Source organism: Choloepus didactylus, chromosome 5, assembly GCF_015220235.1.
Source record: "Choloepus didactylus isolate mChoDid1 chromosome 5, mChoDid1.pri, whole genome shotgun sequence".
NCBI classification, from domain to species: Eukaryota; Metazoa; Chordata; class Mammalia; order Pilosa; family Megalonychidae; genus Choloepus; species Choloepus didactylus.
The window spans coordinates 148,288,845-148,308,308 of NC_051311.1; the positions used below are offsets into that span (position 1 = coordinate 148,288,845).

A 19,464-nucleotide genomic window follows, 5' to 3' on the forward strand; every position below is an offset into this window, starting at 1 on the left:
GAGTAAATGAATGAACAGTCAAAATAGATGCTTTTATTTTTTGTTTATTCTTTTAGTACCATTTTTTATGTTGCAAAAATCATTATTAGGTTTGCATTAAAGTTATAGTTTAATTTAAGAAAGACTATGTATTGTTACATTATTTATAATATGCATTCATTCATTTATTTATTCATTCAAAAATATGTATGGAACAGCTATCTTTTTTTTTTTTTTTTGCTGGGATCTTTCCTAGGCCTCAATTCTACAGTAAAAAGCAAAAGAGAAAAAGTCCCTGTACCCAGAAAGCCTAAAATAGAATATATTTTAGCTTGTTAAACCTTTTAGGTCCCCAAGTATAGTTTTATGATTTTCTTCATATAGATCCTGAATATTTATTTTCTTGAATATTATTCTTGCTAATTTCATCTTTAGACATTTTAGTTACTGGTTGCCAATGAGATCAGGAATTTAAAATTTATTATATCTTTTAATATTGTATTGTTGATACTAGCTGTGTTCAATAATTGTTTTTTTCGGGGGGTATACCTTTATATTTGACTATAATAAAATACAGTCCTTAGATTTAATAGTCTTTGAGTTAAAATTCAGTTGATTTCCTTGGGTTCAGTAATGACACTTTGATGTCTTCCTTTCTAAAGTTTAAACCTCTTATTTGGTTTCCTTGTCTGAATGCCCTGACACTTGAAGAATTAGAACAATGGCATTGGTGATGAGCATTCTTGTTTTGTTCTTTGACATAATCAAAATGTCTCTAGGGCAGCATTTCCCAGAGCTTCTCTACAGAACCCTGGCTACGCGGTTAGTGGGTGTTCTATGGCAAAAAGAGATCTGAGTCAAGTAAGTTTGAGAATCCACATGATTGTCTTTACTACTGGATTTCTCTCACAGCCTTTAATATGCCAGTGTGTACTTTGATGCTCCAAGAGGAAGTTACATATTCCGGTCTTTTCCAAAACTGTTTGATTGTGGAATCCTTTTTGCATGAGCTAGTGTGTCTTAGGGCATGCTTTGAGAATGGCTGCTATGTTTCAGCATTCATTCATTCATTCATTCATTCACTCAGCAAATACATATTGTGTGTTCTTCATGCCCAGTGTTTAAGGCTTAATGGTGAACAGGACAAATACTGCCCTCATGGAAATTTCATCTAATGGGAAAAATTATTAGGCTAATTATTACCCAAATGAGAATATCATTAAATATGTGATAATGAGAATTAACTTTTATTGAGGGTGTATTATGTGCTGGCATTGTTCAGGGTGCTTTATGTATATTAATTCATTTAATTCTCACAACCCAATGAGGTAGGTATTCTCCATTTTACAAATAAGGGATTAAAAACTACTTCATCTCAGAATAGTATTCTTTCAATATGTCATTGTTAAATATGATCAATTAGTAATGTTAGTTCTCATTTTACATCTATATAACTAAGTTTCCTTTTTTTTAGTTGTCACTGTTGGTTTTAGTTTATCCTACTTTGTGAAATACATTGGATAAGTTTTAGCCCTTTTTTTACACTCTGGAACATTTTAAATAACTTTGAAATCAAGTATTTACCTGAAGCCTTAATGAAATTGCCAATTAGATTATCACAGAAATTAGAGAAGAAAATCAGATTAAGCTTACCATGGTCCCATATTTTACACTCTCCACAAACTATGCACATAAACACAAAGAAGAGAATGAAAGGATAAACACTGAAATGTTAACATTGGTTATGTCTGGGTTTTGGTATTTGGGCTGCTTTTGCTTTTCTTTTTGATAGTCTATATTTTGTAATCTGTCTACGATGCACCTGCATTTCTTATGCACTGTACATGAAATCATATGTCTTTTTAATGGTTCTAAAAGCATGGACCTAATGGTAGTGTGTCACAGACAGTGAGTCAGGAAACCTTTGCTAATACCAACCCTTAAATTATATAATCTCTGACCATTGCAAATTCTTATATTTATATATAAGAAGAAATTCCCTTTGGTCATTTCAACTGCCTGACAAAACACAATTATTTCTTCATCTTCTGCGTCAGCTTGGTTAGGCTACAAGCAATAATCTAGATGCTGCTGTGGAGGTATTTGGAAGATGAGGTTAACAATCCGTTGACTTTAAGTAAAGGCGATTACCCTTGATGATGTGGGTGGGCTTCCTCCAATCAGCTGAAGGCCTTAGGAGCAAAAACTGGAGTCTCTTGAAGAAAAAGAAATTCTGCATCGAGACTGCAGCATACAATGCTGTGTGAGTTTCCAGCCTGGGGCCTGCCCTATAGTTTTCACACTTGGCAACTGTTTTAGTTTGCTAACAGTTGCTGAAATGGACTGGCTTTTAACTATTGAGATTTATTAGCTTACAAATTTACACTTCTGAAGCTATGAAAATGTCCAAATAAAGGCATCAACAGGACAATACCTCCTTCCTGAAGAAAGGCTGCTGGTGATCCAGGATGGGTCTGTCACACGGGAAGGCACATGGTGGCATCTGCTGGTCCTTCTCTCCTGTGTTCCGTTGCTTTCGGCCTCTGGCTCTCTGGTCTACTAACTTCTTTCTGAGCTTCTGTGTGTTTCTCTCTTATAGCTCCTGTCTCTCTTAGCTTCTCTTTTTCTCTAGTTCATGCTCTTACAAAGGGCTCCATTAAGAGGATTAAGGACCCACCTGGGGCATGCCTCAACTGAACCTAATCACAAGGTCCCACCCACAACACGTTTAGACCCACAGGAATGGATTAGCTTTAAGAACGTTATCTTTTCTGGGGGTACATACAGCTTCAAACCATCACACTCCACTCTCTGGAACCCCAAAAGATATGTTCTTTCCATAGGCAAAAAACATTCACTCCATCCCACTACCCCAAAAGCCTTTAATCATTTCATTAACAATATTAAGTATAAGGTCTCATCAAAATCAGTTACAGGTGTGGCCTATCCTGGGGCACAATTCCCCTTTGACTGTCGAGCTGTGAAACTTTGAACAAGTTATCTGCTTCTGATATACAAAGGAGGGACAGTCACAGAGTAAATATTCCAATTACCATAGGGAGAAAGTGAAAGGAAAACAGGGGTCACCAATCCCCAACAGTTCCAAAACACTCCATTAGATTTCAGGGTCTGAGAGTCCTCAATAGAGGGATGTTTTGTCCTCCAGGCTTGCTGGAGTGGCAGCCCCATCCTTTCCACGGGCTTGTGCAGCAGTCTTGCTCTCTCCAAACACTAGGGTGAGGACTCTAACATCTCCAAGCATTGGGGTGACAGCTAGACTGTAGGCCCCACCCTTCTCAAGCATCAGGGGTAGTGGCTGGATTTGCTGCAATCTCTGGGGCAAAGGCTCAACCCCTTAGAAGAGTGGGGTGGTGGCCAGACTTTCCCCAATACCCTGGGAATGTGGTCCACCCTCTCTGAAGCCTGGGGCAGCAGAACTCTTCCTGAACAATGGTATGGAAGGCACGCCCTCTGCAAGCTCTGGGGCATACTTACCTGTATCAGTTAGGGTTCTCTAGGGCAACACTCACCCTTTCCACATATATGGGTAGGTCCTTTTCCTAGGTCTGAGAAGATGTCTTAGCTTCAGACCTCAGCTTCTATGGTTCTGCCTTTGAAGTCACTTTTCCTTCAATATGTCCCTTTTCTGTCCCTTTTAGTCCAGGCTATTGGTGGTTCTGTTCATACAGATCTCACAAAAAACTTGTCAGTTTCTCATGTAGTACACAGGAGTCCCAGACATCAGACAATAGGACTTTCCTGAAATCCTTTCTGGATAACTGCATTTCCAATCCTGACCTGCACTGAAACAGCTGTCTGGTTCTATGTTCAGTTAATCCTCACATGGGGCATTATTCTCTGGGGACTTACTTCTGGAAGCTCAGAATTTTCCAAACCATCAATTTCTGGTTTCTTTATACCCAAGAATTCAGTCCTCAGCTTATCCCTTTCCTCTCACATTTTGCTATTATCTACAATGAGAAGCCAGGCTGCATTTTTCATGTTTAGTTTGGAAATCTCCTCAGCTAAATATCCTAGCTCTTCCAAATTTTGCCTTCCATCCAACATCAGGACATAGTTTTGCCAAATTCTCTGTCATTTTAAAACAAGGATCACCATCCTTCCAGTTGGCAATGACACATTCATCATTTCTGTCTAAGGCCTACTCAGAAGTAACTTTAGCGTCCATATTTCTAACAACAGACTCTTCAAAACTATCTAGGCGTCTTTTATCAAGCACCTCACAATTCTTCAAGAATCTTCCCTTTATCCATTTATAAAGCCATTCCAACATTTTTGGTATTTGAAAATTCAGCACCCCACTCTTCTGATACCAAAATCTGCCTTAGTTTGCTGAAGTTGCCAAAATGCAATATACTATAAATGGACTGGCTTTTAACAATGGGATTTATGGACACTGGTTCACCATCTGAAGAGCTGCTCATGGCACTCATATTGGGAAGGCTATGGGTTGACCAGCCCCCAAAAGTGATTCTGTGAGGGTTGTCTGGGCAAGTCTCATAAGAGAGCAGCCTGGAGAAGCTGTAGACTTCAGTACAAGGCCCCTGGACAGGTAGAAAGTAGTAATGTTATTAGGTGGGAAAATAGAAATATATAACAATTTTAAACATGCCATATATAGTTATATTTTATATTGCCGTGTAAATAATGTCATAATTATATTTAAAAATCAATAAAATATTGAGTATATTATGCATACATATCTTTCAAAATAATGGAAGCTTTCTGTTAAAATATATAAGATCTGTAAAAGCACTGAGAAGAAATTAAAACCACATTTCCTTCCAGGGATAGGCATTCTTTAAACTTTGTAGAATTTCTTTCCAGTTTTGCTGTTGTTGATACATACAGCTATATATGGGGCACTTGCTGTATATACCAGTCCTGGGTTCAACATTCTTTTTGATAACACTGAGTGAATATTTTCAATTTTATGAGCAATTCTTTAAAATACATTGTTTTAATGGCTCTGTAGTATCTTGTCATTTTAAAGCCACATAGATAAGGTGTCCCTTTCCCTCCTCTTCATCCCTTAGTATGTCACCAAGTTTGCATCCCCATAAATATCCCAGAGATCCAGGTGAAAAGTCGAGATGGCTTCATCTGACAGCTGTCCCTGTGCAGCCACTGCAGTCCTACCCTACACTGCTCTTTTGAGGAGGATGTGAAATAATCCATGCAGAGTAGCACAGATATTTTGAGAAGTCTAATTCCTTCTTTCCATTCACTTCTTTCTGGAAAAGTTCATGGGCCCTTCAGTGGTCTTCTTAACTGTGCTTCCTTGTAAACTTAAGGCTCCATTAAGACTCTGACAGGCCTCCACCGTCCCACTGTGGAACCACCAGGATCTGTTAAGAACATAAGATCCTGAGTCTGCCACGGGGAAGAGGCTGACACTGACTTGAGAGCTCCCAGTTCCCCTCATTTTGCTTTCACAAATGTCTCTGTCTCAACTGTACAACCTGATTCTTAGAATGGAGAAATGGAGAACGATGTGTTGCAGATATTTCAGGGTCTATGGGTAAGCACCATACTTGGAAATTATGTGGTAAGAAAGCCATATTACTAAAGGTACGAATACTAGAAAATTTTCTGAGGTAAAGTTGCTCCTCACTTCTTTCCCCATGTTTGAAAGCAGACACTAAGGAAGGGAAAGGAGTTTTATAGTTTTTATGTTGTTAGTTTTCCAGGGCTGCCATGACACATTACCACAAACCTGGTGGCTTTAAACAACAGAAATGTACTGTCTCACAGTTCTGGAGGCTGAAAGTCTGAAAGGTATGTACAGGATCATGCTTCCTCTGAAACCTGTAGGGAGAATCTTTCCTTGCCTCTTTCTAGCTTCTCATGATTTGCTGGCAATCTTTGGCACTCCTTGGCTTGTAGCTGCAGCACTTCAGTCTCTGCCTGCACCATCACACCACCGTCTTCTCTCTGTTTCTGTCTGTGTCTCTCTTCTTCCCTCCTTCTTAGACCTGTCTGATTGGATTAAGGGCCTGCCTTCCTCCACATGACCTCATTTTAACTTCACTAACTCTGCAATGACCCTATTTCCAAATAAAGTCACGTTCACAGGTACTGGGGTTAGGACTTCAATGTATCTTTGGGGGAGGGTGTTACACAATTCAACTCATAACAATAGTTTTACATTTTGTTCAGCAAGTCGGTAGTTTTTATTATTCCTTGAAGGTTTCCAACCACCCAATTACTAATTACCCCAGGATTTGACTCACAATAATTATTTTTTATTTTATTAATTTGTGAGGGATTTTACTTTTGGTTCCTCTATAGAGGCAGGGAGCATGTGTTACATCTCTCTTCATCCTTCTGTTCTTATCTTTTTCAGGATGCTTAGTTGTCTTCACGGAACCCTGAGGAGCAGGGTCTTTGAGACAGATCCTCCGTGCTGGGGCTGCCCTAACTGGTTCAGAGCTCTGCCCCAATGCAACGGCGCTGGTTTGTCCCAGTCCTGAGCCATCCTGACTGTGAGGTGAGGCACATCCTCTTCCTCCAGGACACAAGACTTACACTTTGGTCTTTCACGTACCCCAAACAGCTGACTGTTTACTAGTGAATTTAATGGTCACTAGATTTCCTGAGGATGGCCTCAGCATACTAATAAAAAAACATGGGAATTGTTTTGTTTGACAGATTACTCTACCTCAGAAAACCTTCAATACTCATGAACAAATGGGGAAATAATGATCATACTGCAGCAATGTTAATGAATATAACAGGACATATATGTTATATGTATATCCACAGCCTGGCACACAGTGGATCCCATCTTCATTCTGAACCACTCAGTTGCTAGGAATCTCTATCTGAACGGAGGATCAATGGACAAATGCATTTAATCTAAGCCACCCTCCCTGTATCCTTGGAGTTCCCAGTTAGGGGCCTAATTCAGTGGGAAAGAGTACCAGATTACTCTTAATTTGGACAATAATTGCTGATACCATGTGGACCTCACTGTGCAAGCAGAATCCAAGGGTCTTTCTGCAAAATTCAGGAAGTGCTGCAGGGAGGGGAGGCTAAGAGCAGGAGTCTCACCAAACAGCTTGCCACGGTGGCCTTTATTGGGAAGGATGTGGGAGGGCACAGACCTGACGATGGTTTTTGGGTAGGTGATTTTGGCAGCTGTAACACTGTGGTTTATGGTCAAGCCTGCACAGTAGTACATGGCCTCATCTTCTTTCTCCACGAAATTTATTTTCAAGATTGAAGTGGAAGTGCGAGGATCTTTACGTGCCTCGAGTTTGTTGGTCCTCCCACGTAAGGTAACTCGGTTAGGAATTGTTGTTGAGAGAATATATAGTAGATGTATTAAAGTCTGATTTGGTTTCTGCTGGTACCAGTGCATATATGTATTTTCAAAGTCGTCGACTGTCACTTTGCAAGATATTTGGACACTCTTACCAGCCACTGTGGAAACTGATACTTCAGGCTGCTCCAGCGTTAACTGCCCAAGACCAACTGCAAGCAAAGAAGAGAAACTCCCATGAACAACTGGTTTGTAAAGAGGCAACATTAAGAAATTTCTTCAGTCTCTCCTCTAGAATGAAATGACCAGGGGGCAACTTACAAGCCCAGAGGGAGGAGAAGATGAGGGCTTCCAGTAGTAGCATCTTGTCTACCGGGCTGGGTCCCCAAGAAGAAGGGAAGAGGTGAAGACCCTGTTAGCCAGAGTCTCAGGTCAGTGGCAGGAGGACACGGCTGGTTCCAGTGTCTGGAGAGAAATGGTGGCTTGGGTGTTTCCTTATGGGCCTTTATGCCTTGCTACGGATATGAGCTTTCTGGGGTTTCCTGTGCCCCGTGAGCGCTGGGCAGATTGGTTAGATCGCTTGGGAAATGTGAAGACATAGCTGCTGTGTTCAGGCCCAGAGTTATTGATTCAGGGCTCAGGGGAGATGAAACTCGACCTTTAGCTTTCCGTATCACAAAACAAAAAAATCAAGACGCCAAAGTATGTCATGGTCATTGTTTAACATGCCATCTATATAAGTACTGGAGTATTTTGTTTGTGTTTAATTTATTAGGATGTCACCATGCAGATTGCGACTCAGAGAAATCAAATTGCATTTATAATCTGGGTGCCTTCAAGAAGAGGCTGGACTGCAATTGCTGGAGGGAATTTGAGACATAGCAGTCTGTGGAAATTAGCTTCTACTAGCTCTGACCTTGGGATTATTCACAAATATTATGTCACACAGAGGAGTATTTTCGAAGCAACATTATGCTTAACATGCAATAATAAGCTTTAAAATTCATATTGCAACTAATGTTCATTGAAGACTTGCTATTTGTCAGGCATTGTTCTAGAAGTTTTCTTATATTTCATTGACTCTTCTTAACACTCCATTTGACAAATGAGAACAGTGTGGCAAAGGGAGGTTAAATGAGTCATTCAAAGTCACAGATCTGCTAAACATGAGAGCTCGGATAAGTAATAGATGCTCACTGAAGAAAATCTGAGTAAAACGAGAAATAAAAGATGATAATAAAAGCCACCCATCATTCATTCACTCCGAGTTTTTTCTCTACACATTTATGGATATTAATGATTGATTGGTGTGTATGTATGTGATTTACATACTATTCTCTTCTTATAGTCTCTTCTTTTGTTTAACTCCATTTTTTTTTTTTTTTTTTTTGGTTCTTCTACCAATACAGACCTATATGTTTTTGAGAGGTCATTATATATGTTCTTAATTTTTCTTTCAGTTGTTCTGTGACTACTTTCAATTTTATTTAAAAATCCACAAAAACATTTTTAATGGCTGCATAATATTCTTTTATTTGAATGCAGTATGAATTGGACGCCTCTGTCCTGGCTGTTCACCATTTAGGCTGACACCCGAGAAGCCAATGGAGAGTTATCCTCTAAGCTCTGAGAACAGGGAGTCCTGCCTTAAGCTCTGAGAACAGCGAGTCCTGCCATGGACACCCCTTTCTGCTCTGGGCTGCTCTTGTGAGCATGACGTGAGACAACCAGGAAAAGGAGGTTGCAGAGGGATCTCAGTAAGTTTTTCTATGCATTCCTTTCTAAAAAGGGCTCTCGTTCTTGAGTCTGTGTGCTTCTCTCAGGTCTGCTCCCCTCCTTAGCTTGTATGAAAATATTGGGTAAGAGTAAGGCCCCATCTAGGCTGGAGAAGTCAACTGTGGCTCACAGCAGGGGCTCCTCCTGCTCAGGAGTCACATGGAGGGAACGTGAATCACAAAGGGGTGCATGCAGCAAAGGGAGGAGGGGAGCAGTGGCCAACTGAGTCTGTCTCTCATGACAGCCTTTCCTGAGAATCCCTGTTATTTCTTTTGATAGCATCCCTGACTTGAGAGAGAGTGCCTGGATCCTTAGAATAGGATGTGATGAGGATAAGTATGGGACCATGACTTTGGAAATTATAGAACATACAAGACAGCATGAATGGCCCAAATGCAAGGTGACATCTATACTCTTCCAGGAGGCATGTGTCTGCACTCCGTAAAAAAATGAAGGTATAAAAGGGGAATCAGATTATTTCACAATTATTTCAGAGAGGCGCATTATAAAACAGTTATTTTTATTGTTTGTTTGAAAAACAAATAGAAAATGTATTCACATTTTACTTATGCTGTGCAGAGTGTATTGTGTCCTGCTGATACGATTGAGAGCAAAATAATAATTTGTTTCAGTGAATGTTCCCAATGTTAGCTTTGTCTTCTCCCTGGGGAGGGGAACAATATATGACACTTCTTTTTATCCTCTTGTGTTTAGGAGCACAGACTCTGGAGGCATATTCCCTGGTTCCTGCCCTGTTCTGCCATGTGCCAGCGTGACTTGAATAAGTGACGGAGACACTCAGTACTTTACCTGTGTCATGAGTCAAAGGTGCTTGATGATGATAACAAAACATAGTACCTAGGTTATGTGAAGGCTAGAGGAGTTAATATATGTAAAGAATTGAGAGCGCTGATAAAGAATGCTCACACACACACCAAATTATCAGCTGTTCTGTCTCAGCCAGTTCTCACTCTTCTTTCCTAGGCAGGAGCAAGTATTGCTCATGATAGGATGGGTTCATCTAATGCCCCAAAGACTTGGAGCTCTATTCCAATGACATCATGCCAGCAGAGTTCTGAATGTGAGAGCTCAAACCATCCACCTCCCCATGCCTCCCAGAGAAAGGATATTTGTTCCATTCCCAATTTATCCCAGATACCCTGGTGTTCCTTAAAGAATTGTGAGCCTTAAACTTTTCAGAGTGATCTCACAATCCAGTTCAAAAAGCAGGAACTTCTGGTCTTGTCTGATCACTAAGTTTCAATACTCTAAGTTTTCATTTCTTTTTGTGCAAAATGGGTCCATAATAGTTAAATTTAAGAGGCATTGTCCTGATGATAAGTGATAATAACAGCACATGATGATCCCCTCCCTCAGCCTGATCCTTGTCCACTTACTGAAAGTCTTGGGACAGTGATATGATGGATAGTGACAGAGCCTGGGCTCTTTTGGTCCCCAGGCAGGACTTTAACTCATTAGGAAATAGCATCAAATAAAGGTTTTGAAGCTCCATTCCTGGCATCAGTTGGGGGCCAGTGTGTGAACATAACCCAAGGCGGTTCCCAGCAAGCTCCGGAAGCCCTGCAGAGCTCAGGCGAGGCTGAGGCAGGAGCCCAGCTGGGGCCGGTTGTGGTTGCCACTGTTGAGGAGGATGTGGGTGGGTGCAGACCCAGGGGGGTAACTTGTGGGGGTTGTCTTCCTATTTCTAATACTGTGGTCCCAGCCAGCACAGTCCTAAATGGCCATGTCATCTTTTTCTATGAAATTTATAAGGATTGCGGTAGAAGAGAGCGAATCCTTTCTTGCCACAACTTTGTTGTTATTTTCATGTAACCTGAGATTTTTGTTGAGATAATGTATATCAGATACTGCATGGGCTGATTGGGCTTCGGCCAGTGCCAGTGAATGACCTCATCACCAAACCTCGTTTTGATATATAGGAATATATACAGTCACTTTACTGACGTGGAAATGGATATCTGGGTCTGCTCCACTTTTAATAACCCAAGTCCAACTGGAAGCAAAAAAAAAAAAAGAGAGTTTTTGATGAATTGCTCATAAATAAGAAGGAAACATTAAAGAATTTCTTTAGGCACTCACCTAGATCAAAAGGAGCAGGGAGTAACTCACAATCCCAGAAGAAGAAGGTGGTGAATGCTTTGGGCAGGGACATCCTGTCTGCCAGGTTGTGCCTTAAGGAGAAGGCAGGGAGGTAGGGACGTGCTGGACAGCCAGGTCAGTAAGGAGGGTGCAGCCTGCAGTGGGGAGCCATGGGTCGGGCAGCTCCCTGGGCTGGTGCCACCAGTGCTGGCTGCAGCTCAGCAGGTCTGCAATGGCTGTTTCAGGTGGGCCTCATGCTCGCTCCGCAGATCTCGCCACAGGGCTGATGGGCTCAGGCCAGCTGTTTGGCCTGAATACGAGGAGCCATGGAGGAGTCTGAGTTCCTTCTGTGGAGATGGCACTGGCTTCAACTTGCCTAGGAGCCATTTTATAAACACTTTTCTCAGCAAAATATTTTAAATATGAGATATTTCACAAATAATATTAATTTATCATAGCAAATATTTAATGAGTATTTCCTGTGTCCTAGACTTTTTCTAAATGTTTTTCACTTTTTTAATTTTAAAAACAGTTCCTTGGCATAGGCTCTTGTAATTTTCATTTTATAGATGTGGGAAAATGAGGTACAGAGCAATTAAGTGACTCAGTGAAAATCACTCAACTTATAAATGGACATGCTGCTAAAATGCTCATTAAAGAAACAGAGAAAAGGAGTAAAGATGAAAAGAAAAGCATCTAAAACCATAGCAGTAAGAACAGCTATTATTATTATTATTATTATTATTATTATTATTATTCTTGTGCGTTTACTTTTAGATCTTTATCTTTGCAGATGCATGGCTATTAATACGATATTATTGGGGGGGGGTCACGGAATTGGGGCGGGAGGCGGGGCGGGGGATGCCGCAGAGCCGGGGTGCAAGGCGCGGCCTGCTGGTGACCCCGTGCTGCGTCGTGTCCGGGTTGTGTCCTGAAGGCCGAAACGGCAGCCGAAGCCTTCCTCGGACGAGGGTTACTGGGACTGTAGCGTCTGTACCTTCGGGAACAGTGCCGAGGCCTTCAGGTGCATGATGTGTGATGTGCGGAAGGGCACCGCCATGCGATCCACATGCTTTGAAGTTATTGTGAATGCCTCGAGGACCAAGGAACCGTTGAAATGTCCAATTTCAGGAAGTTCCAATGGATGCCCATCAGGAAGACTCTGATGCTGGACAGAAGGGCAAGAGAAGTGGATCTGTGAGGGAAAACACCCAATAGGGTAACTCAAGTTACTGGAAACCTCCAACTGTCTCCCAGTTGGTTGCACAGAAGGTTATTCAGCAATTTGTGCCCCCTACACAGTCAAAGAAAGAGAAAAAAGATAAAGTAGAAAAAGAAAAATGTGAAAAGGAAACACACTAGCAAAAAGAACAGTCATAAGAAAACCAGGCCAAGATTGAAAAATGTGGATTGGAGTAGTGCTCAGCATTTGGAAGTTACCATTGGAGACCTAACAGTCATTATTACAGACTTTAAGGAGAAAACAAAGTCACTACCTGCATCTAGTGCTGCTTCTGCAGATCAACACAGCCTAGCTCTGGTAACACAGAAAGAGGAATGTCCAGGTCATCTTCACCCAGAGGAGAAGCCTCATCATTGAATGGAGAATCTCATTAAAGTTTATTTTCTCCAATTTCTTAGTCACTTCTGTTGTACCATGCAAATATACAGATTATGCCAAGAAGTACCACATTTTCATGACAACCGTTCATGTACAATCTATAATTTGAATTTTATGTAAAATAGAAAATTTTTAGAACTTATTAGACTTTATTGCAATATATGCTTACCAAACATTTCCAGGCTTAACATTTTGGTCTCTACAGTTAAAGGTGCCATGAAAATGTGGCTGAATTATTCATTATGCAGTGTTATTGGTAAGTCTATTTTCACTTTTAGTTTAGTGAATTCTAACACATAATTCTTGAATTCTCTACTATTGGCATGTAATGAATTAAAGTTTTTATAAAATAGTTCAAGCTGCCTAAATATGTATTATTTGAGAATTGTGAAACAGATAGTTGTATGTATACAAGTCAAAGATCAACTTAACTGGTTGTTGCTGCAACAGGATTTTTTTTTATGGTTATCCTCTTAAATACACCTGCTGGTACTTGATATGGTTAAATAAAAAATTGTTATTAAATAAAGGCTTTGTATGAAACTTTGCCAATGTTTTGGGCACATTTTACTAAATTATAATTCCTGAATTATATTTCTGGCTGTTTTCTTTTCTTTTCTTTTCACTTTTGTGCTTATTTTACAAAACATTCATTTATTGTAATGTTTACTAGAAGACTAGTAACTAAAACATTGATTATTTAGCTTTATAATTCAGGTTTAGTGCTACTGTCATTGAACACTGGTATTTTCTGTATTATTATAAAACTACAGAAATAATTATAAGCATTTGGCAAAAACAGAAAAGAAACCTGCTATATTTTAAAGGCTGCAATTTTGGAAAAGCTTTAATTTAATGCTAGTGTTATTACTGTTTCCTTGCCCCCAAATTATTCAGGATCATAGATGTATGAACCTAATTAATACAATAATGGGAATACAGACTGTTGCACAGAAATGCAACAACTAATCTTAAATCAGTTTAATTGGCCTCTTATTAAATATAACAATCCTTATCAAAATCATAGTGCCCTATTTTCAGATCCAACTCTCAGTTTATGCATTTATCAATATCCTGAAATAAAAGTATTTACAGCCCCACTCACTGTTTATATAAAATTACCAATAAAATATTTTTATGACTAAAAAAACAAACAACAAAAATGATATTATGAAAAATAAGTAAAGCATCCACTATGTGTAAGGCTTTGTAATCTTTCAGTTCACTTTAGCTCTGAGCAACGTCTCATGTCATTGAAGCATTTTTGAATATCTGCAGCTATTAACTATCCATCTCTATCACTCAGCAAATTTCTTAGTATTTTTGTGCTTCAATTTCCTCATTTGAAAATGGTTGCAATAAAAATATCTACCTCGAATGTTTATGCAGATGGAGTTTGGTAGTGGGAGCAGAGCGTGAACCCCAGAGAGCCCCCACACTCTCCCACACCCCTCCCGCCGCCGCCAGCCTCCTTGCCATCTCAGCTAGAGCTGACCCCAGTCACTGCCCCCAGCAGTGAAGCTGAGACCAGCAGACGCCCACTGCCCCCACTCTCAGCGTGGCTGCGGACTCTCCAGCCACTTAACTTGAATCAAAGCCTCAAATTTGTGTCTATAAACCATCCATACAATTGAGATGGTAGCAATAATACTTTTCTCACAGCTTTGTTATTAAAATTAAATGATGATGTGTATAAAATAAAATACTTAACATAGTGTCTAGCACAGAGAGAGCACTCAGTAAAAGCTGCTTTTAACACATACTCCTCCTCTCAGAGCATCTATTACATTATGCTTATATACTTGCAAATGGAATTGAGCTTCTTGAGAGAGTGACCCTGTATTCTAGTAATCGATTAATTAATTCTTCTGTTTTCCTTTGGCTTAGTAGAGCAAATAAGTAAAGTCAAAGAAGACTGCTGACCTGTGGACTGCAAATTCTAATTCATCCACTTGCAGAAAATAATTATGAATCTTTGGTAATTATTCTGTGACTCTAATTGACAATTTACAAAAATAATGGCAACAAGACTATGGTGTAATAGTAATGATTAGCACATGATTGCAACAGTTAAATGTTCACTCAAAAGTGACAGGAAAGTGGATAAAGGCTCTGCAGAAGACACAACATTGACCAGTTTCAACACCTTGGGGTGTGGAGGCATGACTTTTACTTGGCATTATGAATGTGTGGCAGGCATTAATAGGAGTTAGATTATTTCACTGCTTTATTGTTGTTTCTTATTTTCAAGAACATCAAGGAACACAGAATTGGATTAATCAAAATATTGGTTCATAAGGTACTATCATTTATCTACACATAGATCTCCTTTATGTTATTTATTTTAGTCTACTTATGTGTTTGTTATTTATTTAATGAGTCAACAAGCACCTAAGAATCCATCAAGAGCGAAAGCATTGTAATCTCCCTGCTGCTCTTCCAGTAAGTTCAACTGGAAAAGTACAGAAAGAAATGAGTCTCTTAACCAGAGACTGGTCCAGTTTCCTGTTTTGTTGGTGAAGGAATAGTAGCACATCCTGTTCTGTTAGAGATAGGATCTCCATGGCTCTGTGAAAAGCGACATTAACCAAACTTGATAAAATCTTCCTCCTCAGTTTGTTTTTGCTGATTGAGAGAAAATATGAACCCGCTTATTTGACCATCTGCTTGATTTCTTCCTTTCGCTGCTCCCCCTCCATTCTCCACGTCTCTCTGCTCTTCCCCTGTGTCTGTGCTTTAGCCTCAGGGAATGCGCTAATGGTCCTCTGTGTCCTCCAGTTGCTGTTTGGGAGCAGCCAATGGGAAACATTTGCAGGTGATTGGGAGGTGCAAGGAGAGAGAGGTCAGGGTTCCTTCCCTGACAGGTGGCCTTGGGTTGGCTGCATCATCTCCCAGTGGCCAATATATAGTTCCATCTACCCCATAGCCAATGCTTACGTCCAGGCACCAAGAAGGACAGGCAGGAGTGACAACACTCTTTTATACTAATTAACCCACTGGAGGAATTTGTTTCTTTTCCCCCCAAGACCCTGGATCCACAGGCTTGGAAATCCTAGTGCTCAAGGAAGAATGCTTTTATCAGGTGACACAGTCATGACTCCTTTGAACTTCAACTTCCACTGGCCAACATTGACTGTAACTCAGAGGGCAAAGTTGCCCATGACTGTAACGCACAGTGGATAACTTCCCACACAGAGAGCAGGGTAGAGAAACTTGGGGAGTGGAGCTTGAGGGCAACAGAGAAGACATCCAGCAGAGTCCACTCCTTTTGCCCCTCAGCATCCACTCTTGACCTTTGACTGGGTGAGAAACTCAAGTCCCCAGAGAAAGGGGCACAGCAAGTCCAGGTTGGAAGGCTATCTTCTTCTTACCCTCCAGTTGGTGATCAGGTATGGCTAAGTTTCTAACAATCCTCTGTGAAAGGAAGAGGTGCATTTTCACAGGCAACATACATGCCAAACAACTTTGCTGAAAGAATGCTCTGATGGCATGCAACATACTTGTACAATTCTGTTTGAGACCATCTCATTACTACATCTGCTTCTGGACAAAACAAAATCATAGTATATTGTTAATAAGAACACTTTGAGTATTTTTAGCACAGTCTGTAATACTTAGTACCTGTACTACTTAGGGAAAAACAGACAGACAAGCCCAAATTAAAGCTACACTGAGCAACCCAGTGCATTAATGTGGTCTTGGGCTTGGTAGACTGGATCAGTAGAAATCAGCAGGGAAAAGACCCAAGATTTTGGTTTTTAAAGGAAACATAAGTTGTCAGAGAAGAGGGAAGAAAGAAGTGGCTAAGATAGAGCCCATGACAGGTCTTTCTGACCATTGAATTTCACGTGTTCAATAATATGTGAGATATTTTTAATATTATGGAACATGTAAATTATTTGTAAAAATAGCCTTTTAAATAAAATTCAAAAGTGGTAAGTGTTTTTATTAGACCATTTAGAAACTAAAGAAATGTACACAGAAAAAAAAACAACAAAACTATGATCCTGATGTCCAGAGATGCCACTCCAAATTCTGTGCCCTTTCCACTACCCCAGGATGACTCCTCTGAAGCCATTCCCAGAATGCAAAGTAAAAAGTACCCAAGACAAAATAGTTTAGAACTGCGATTTTCATAAGATTCCATAAGGTGATAGACATCACTATTCCCACAGTACTAGAATGTGCAGGGATTTCGGCAATAGATAATACCTTATAAGAAAATACTTATTTTGAAGAATTTCCTAGATCTTATTCAGGCTTAATTAGTTAATATGATTTTTGTTCTATTCAGAATCATTATGTCTCACCTACTTCAGATAAGAAAAAAAATAAGTTGAGCTGAAATCATTTGGGTATTTAGGCCATCTCATCTATACAAAACCCCTCACCCATCAAGCAATGTATGCATCTCATTAATAATTGAAACATTAATTTCAATTCAACAGACATGAATTGAGCCCTTACTATATTCAGTACTGTGCATTCTAATAAGATGCTTTCAATGTCTCTATGAATCAACAACTTAAGCATCCATTTAACCAGCAAATGTTCATTTAAGACAGGGCTGGTTTGCCCCTGTCTGTTTTGCCTTTGGCCATACCAAATTGTCCTCATGAAGCTCATCTTAGCCAAAAGAAGAGCAGAAGGAATAAATGATTCTAAATATGGATTTGTTTTCCCCACAGCAGGAATCATTTTCTCCATGCACAAGGCTACCCCAGCTGTGTTTAAGTCAAAGGTGCTATGGAGCTGTTCTGGTTTGCTAAAGCTGCCGTTATGCAAAATACCAAAAACGAATTGGCTTTTATAAAGGGGATTTGGTAGGTTACAAATTTACAGTTCTAGGTCATAAAAGTGTCCAAACTAAGGTATCAACAAGAGGATATCTTCACTGAAGAAAGACCGATGGCATCTGGAACACCTCTGTCGGCTGGGAAGGTATGTGGCTGGCATCTGCTGGTCCTTTACTCCTGGATTCTGGTTTGAAAATGGCTTTCTCCAAAATGTCTCTGGGCTTCTGACTCCCTTAGCTTTTCTCTGTCAGCTCCGGTGCTTCCATGCTTGTTCTCCCAGGGTGTTTCTCTCTAAGCATCTGGGGGTCCTCTCTTAGCTTCTCTGTGGCAAACTCTGGGCTTCATCTCTTAGCTCAGTATCTCCAAACATCTTTCTGTCTGCATCTCCATGGTCTGGGGCTGTGTTGGCCCCTGAGCTCTCTTAAGGACTCCAGTAAATTAATCAAGACCCACCTTGAATGGGTGAGGTCACACCTCCGTGGAAATAATCTAATCAAAAGGTCTTACTCACAGTTGAGTAGGTCACATCTCCATGGAAACAACCTAATCAAAAGATCCCACCCATAATAAGTCTGACCCCACAAGACTGCATTAAAGAACATAGCCTTTCCTGGGGTACATATCAGTTTCAAACTGGCAAAGGAGCCATGGTTGAAAACTTAGATTTCAATTAATTTGAGGTGACTTCTCATAAGGGTTTCTCCCTATTCAGCTAATTTTTATTCCCTTACAACACTACACTATGACATGTTGGTGAGAAGCCCTGAATATTCACAGTTGTATGTGTGTATGTGTGTTCCTGTATGTATACATGTGTTGGATGTTATTTCTTCTATTTTGTTTAGTTTTTGTTTTCTAAAAGCGAGCATTTACTGAGCTCTCACAATGTGCCAGCGCTGGACCAAGCTCTTTATATGTAACCCTATGAACAACCTATGAGGTAACTACAAGGACTTTTTTTTTTTTACAGATGAGAAAATGGGCCAGAGAGGCTATAGGCTTTTTGCCACACAGCCAAAACGGTGTGGCAGAGACCCAATTCACACCTAGGTCTTCTTGATATGAGGGACTTAGGTCTTAACTTCTCTTCTACACTGTGTACACAGCCTGATAATTATAGAGCTATTAAAGAATTAGAAAGCACAAGAGCTATATGAGCAGAAATGACTAAGAAGCACTTGTCATTCAACTCTGTATTAATCAGAGCACCTCTATGTTCATGCGTCTTTTATATGTAGGATTATATTTGAAGAAAGGGTTTTGTGTCCCAGAAAGGTTCCAAAACCATGACTTGAGATAGACGTAACCAGAATTCATGGGAGATTGTGAGATTTATAACCATGAGATGATTTTACTGGAGAACGGCAGCCTAGAATAAAAATGGGGCCTTACAAAAGCAACCTCTGGCCTTGTAGGAGCTTTATGGTTTCTGCTGTGCTCAATGGTTGTCAGTTCAATCAAAGACCTAATATTGGGTGATGGAGTCTTAAGTCAAAGCCTGATCCCCTCTTCAAACCCCAATCCAAAGTAGAAGTGGACTTGGACTTAATGAGTAGCAGAGCTTATAAGTTTTATTGCAAACTCCATTATCACCACTCCAGGGTACACATTTGATATATAACTTTGCAGTCTGTCTTGCTTGTGGTAGGTTATATTTCCACAGGTGGGAAAATGAATGACATTTAATTTAAGATCCTTTTTTTTTTATCAAGGAAAGTAAGTGGATTAGAACAAATGAATGTAATATAAACTGACTAATATAAAAATCAAAATTGACTAGTATAAAAGAATAATGTAGGGTACTTATCTTGGCAGAAAATAAAATGGAGAGAGGGGAAGAGGTTGACATAGATGAATATATATGGGGGTCCTAGAAAGCCTATGGGGAGAGAGTAGATTCCTGAAAA

The 19,464-nt window shown here is 40.0% G+C and overlaps 2 gene segments (V, D, J or C); both read right to left on the minus strand.

Annotated features, from left to right (window-relative positions):
• LOC119534594 overlaps window positions 1-7,739 on the minus strand; it is a 35,211-nt gene extending 27,472 nt beyond the window's left edge. Inside the window, 2 exon segments of the C gene segment in view lie at window positions 7,158-7,476; window positions 7,586-7,739. Coding sequence covers window positions 7,158-7,476; window positions 7,586-7,628 — 362 coding nt within the window.
• The window catches only part of LOC119534592, a 140,512-nt gene that overhangs the window by 80,119 nt on the left and 40,929 nt on the right, over window positions 1-19,464 (minus strand).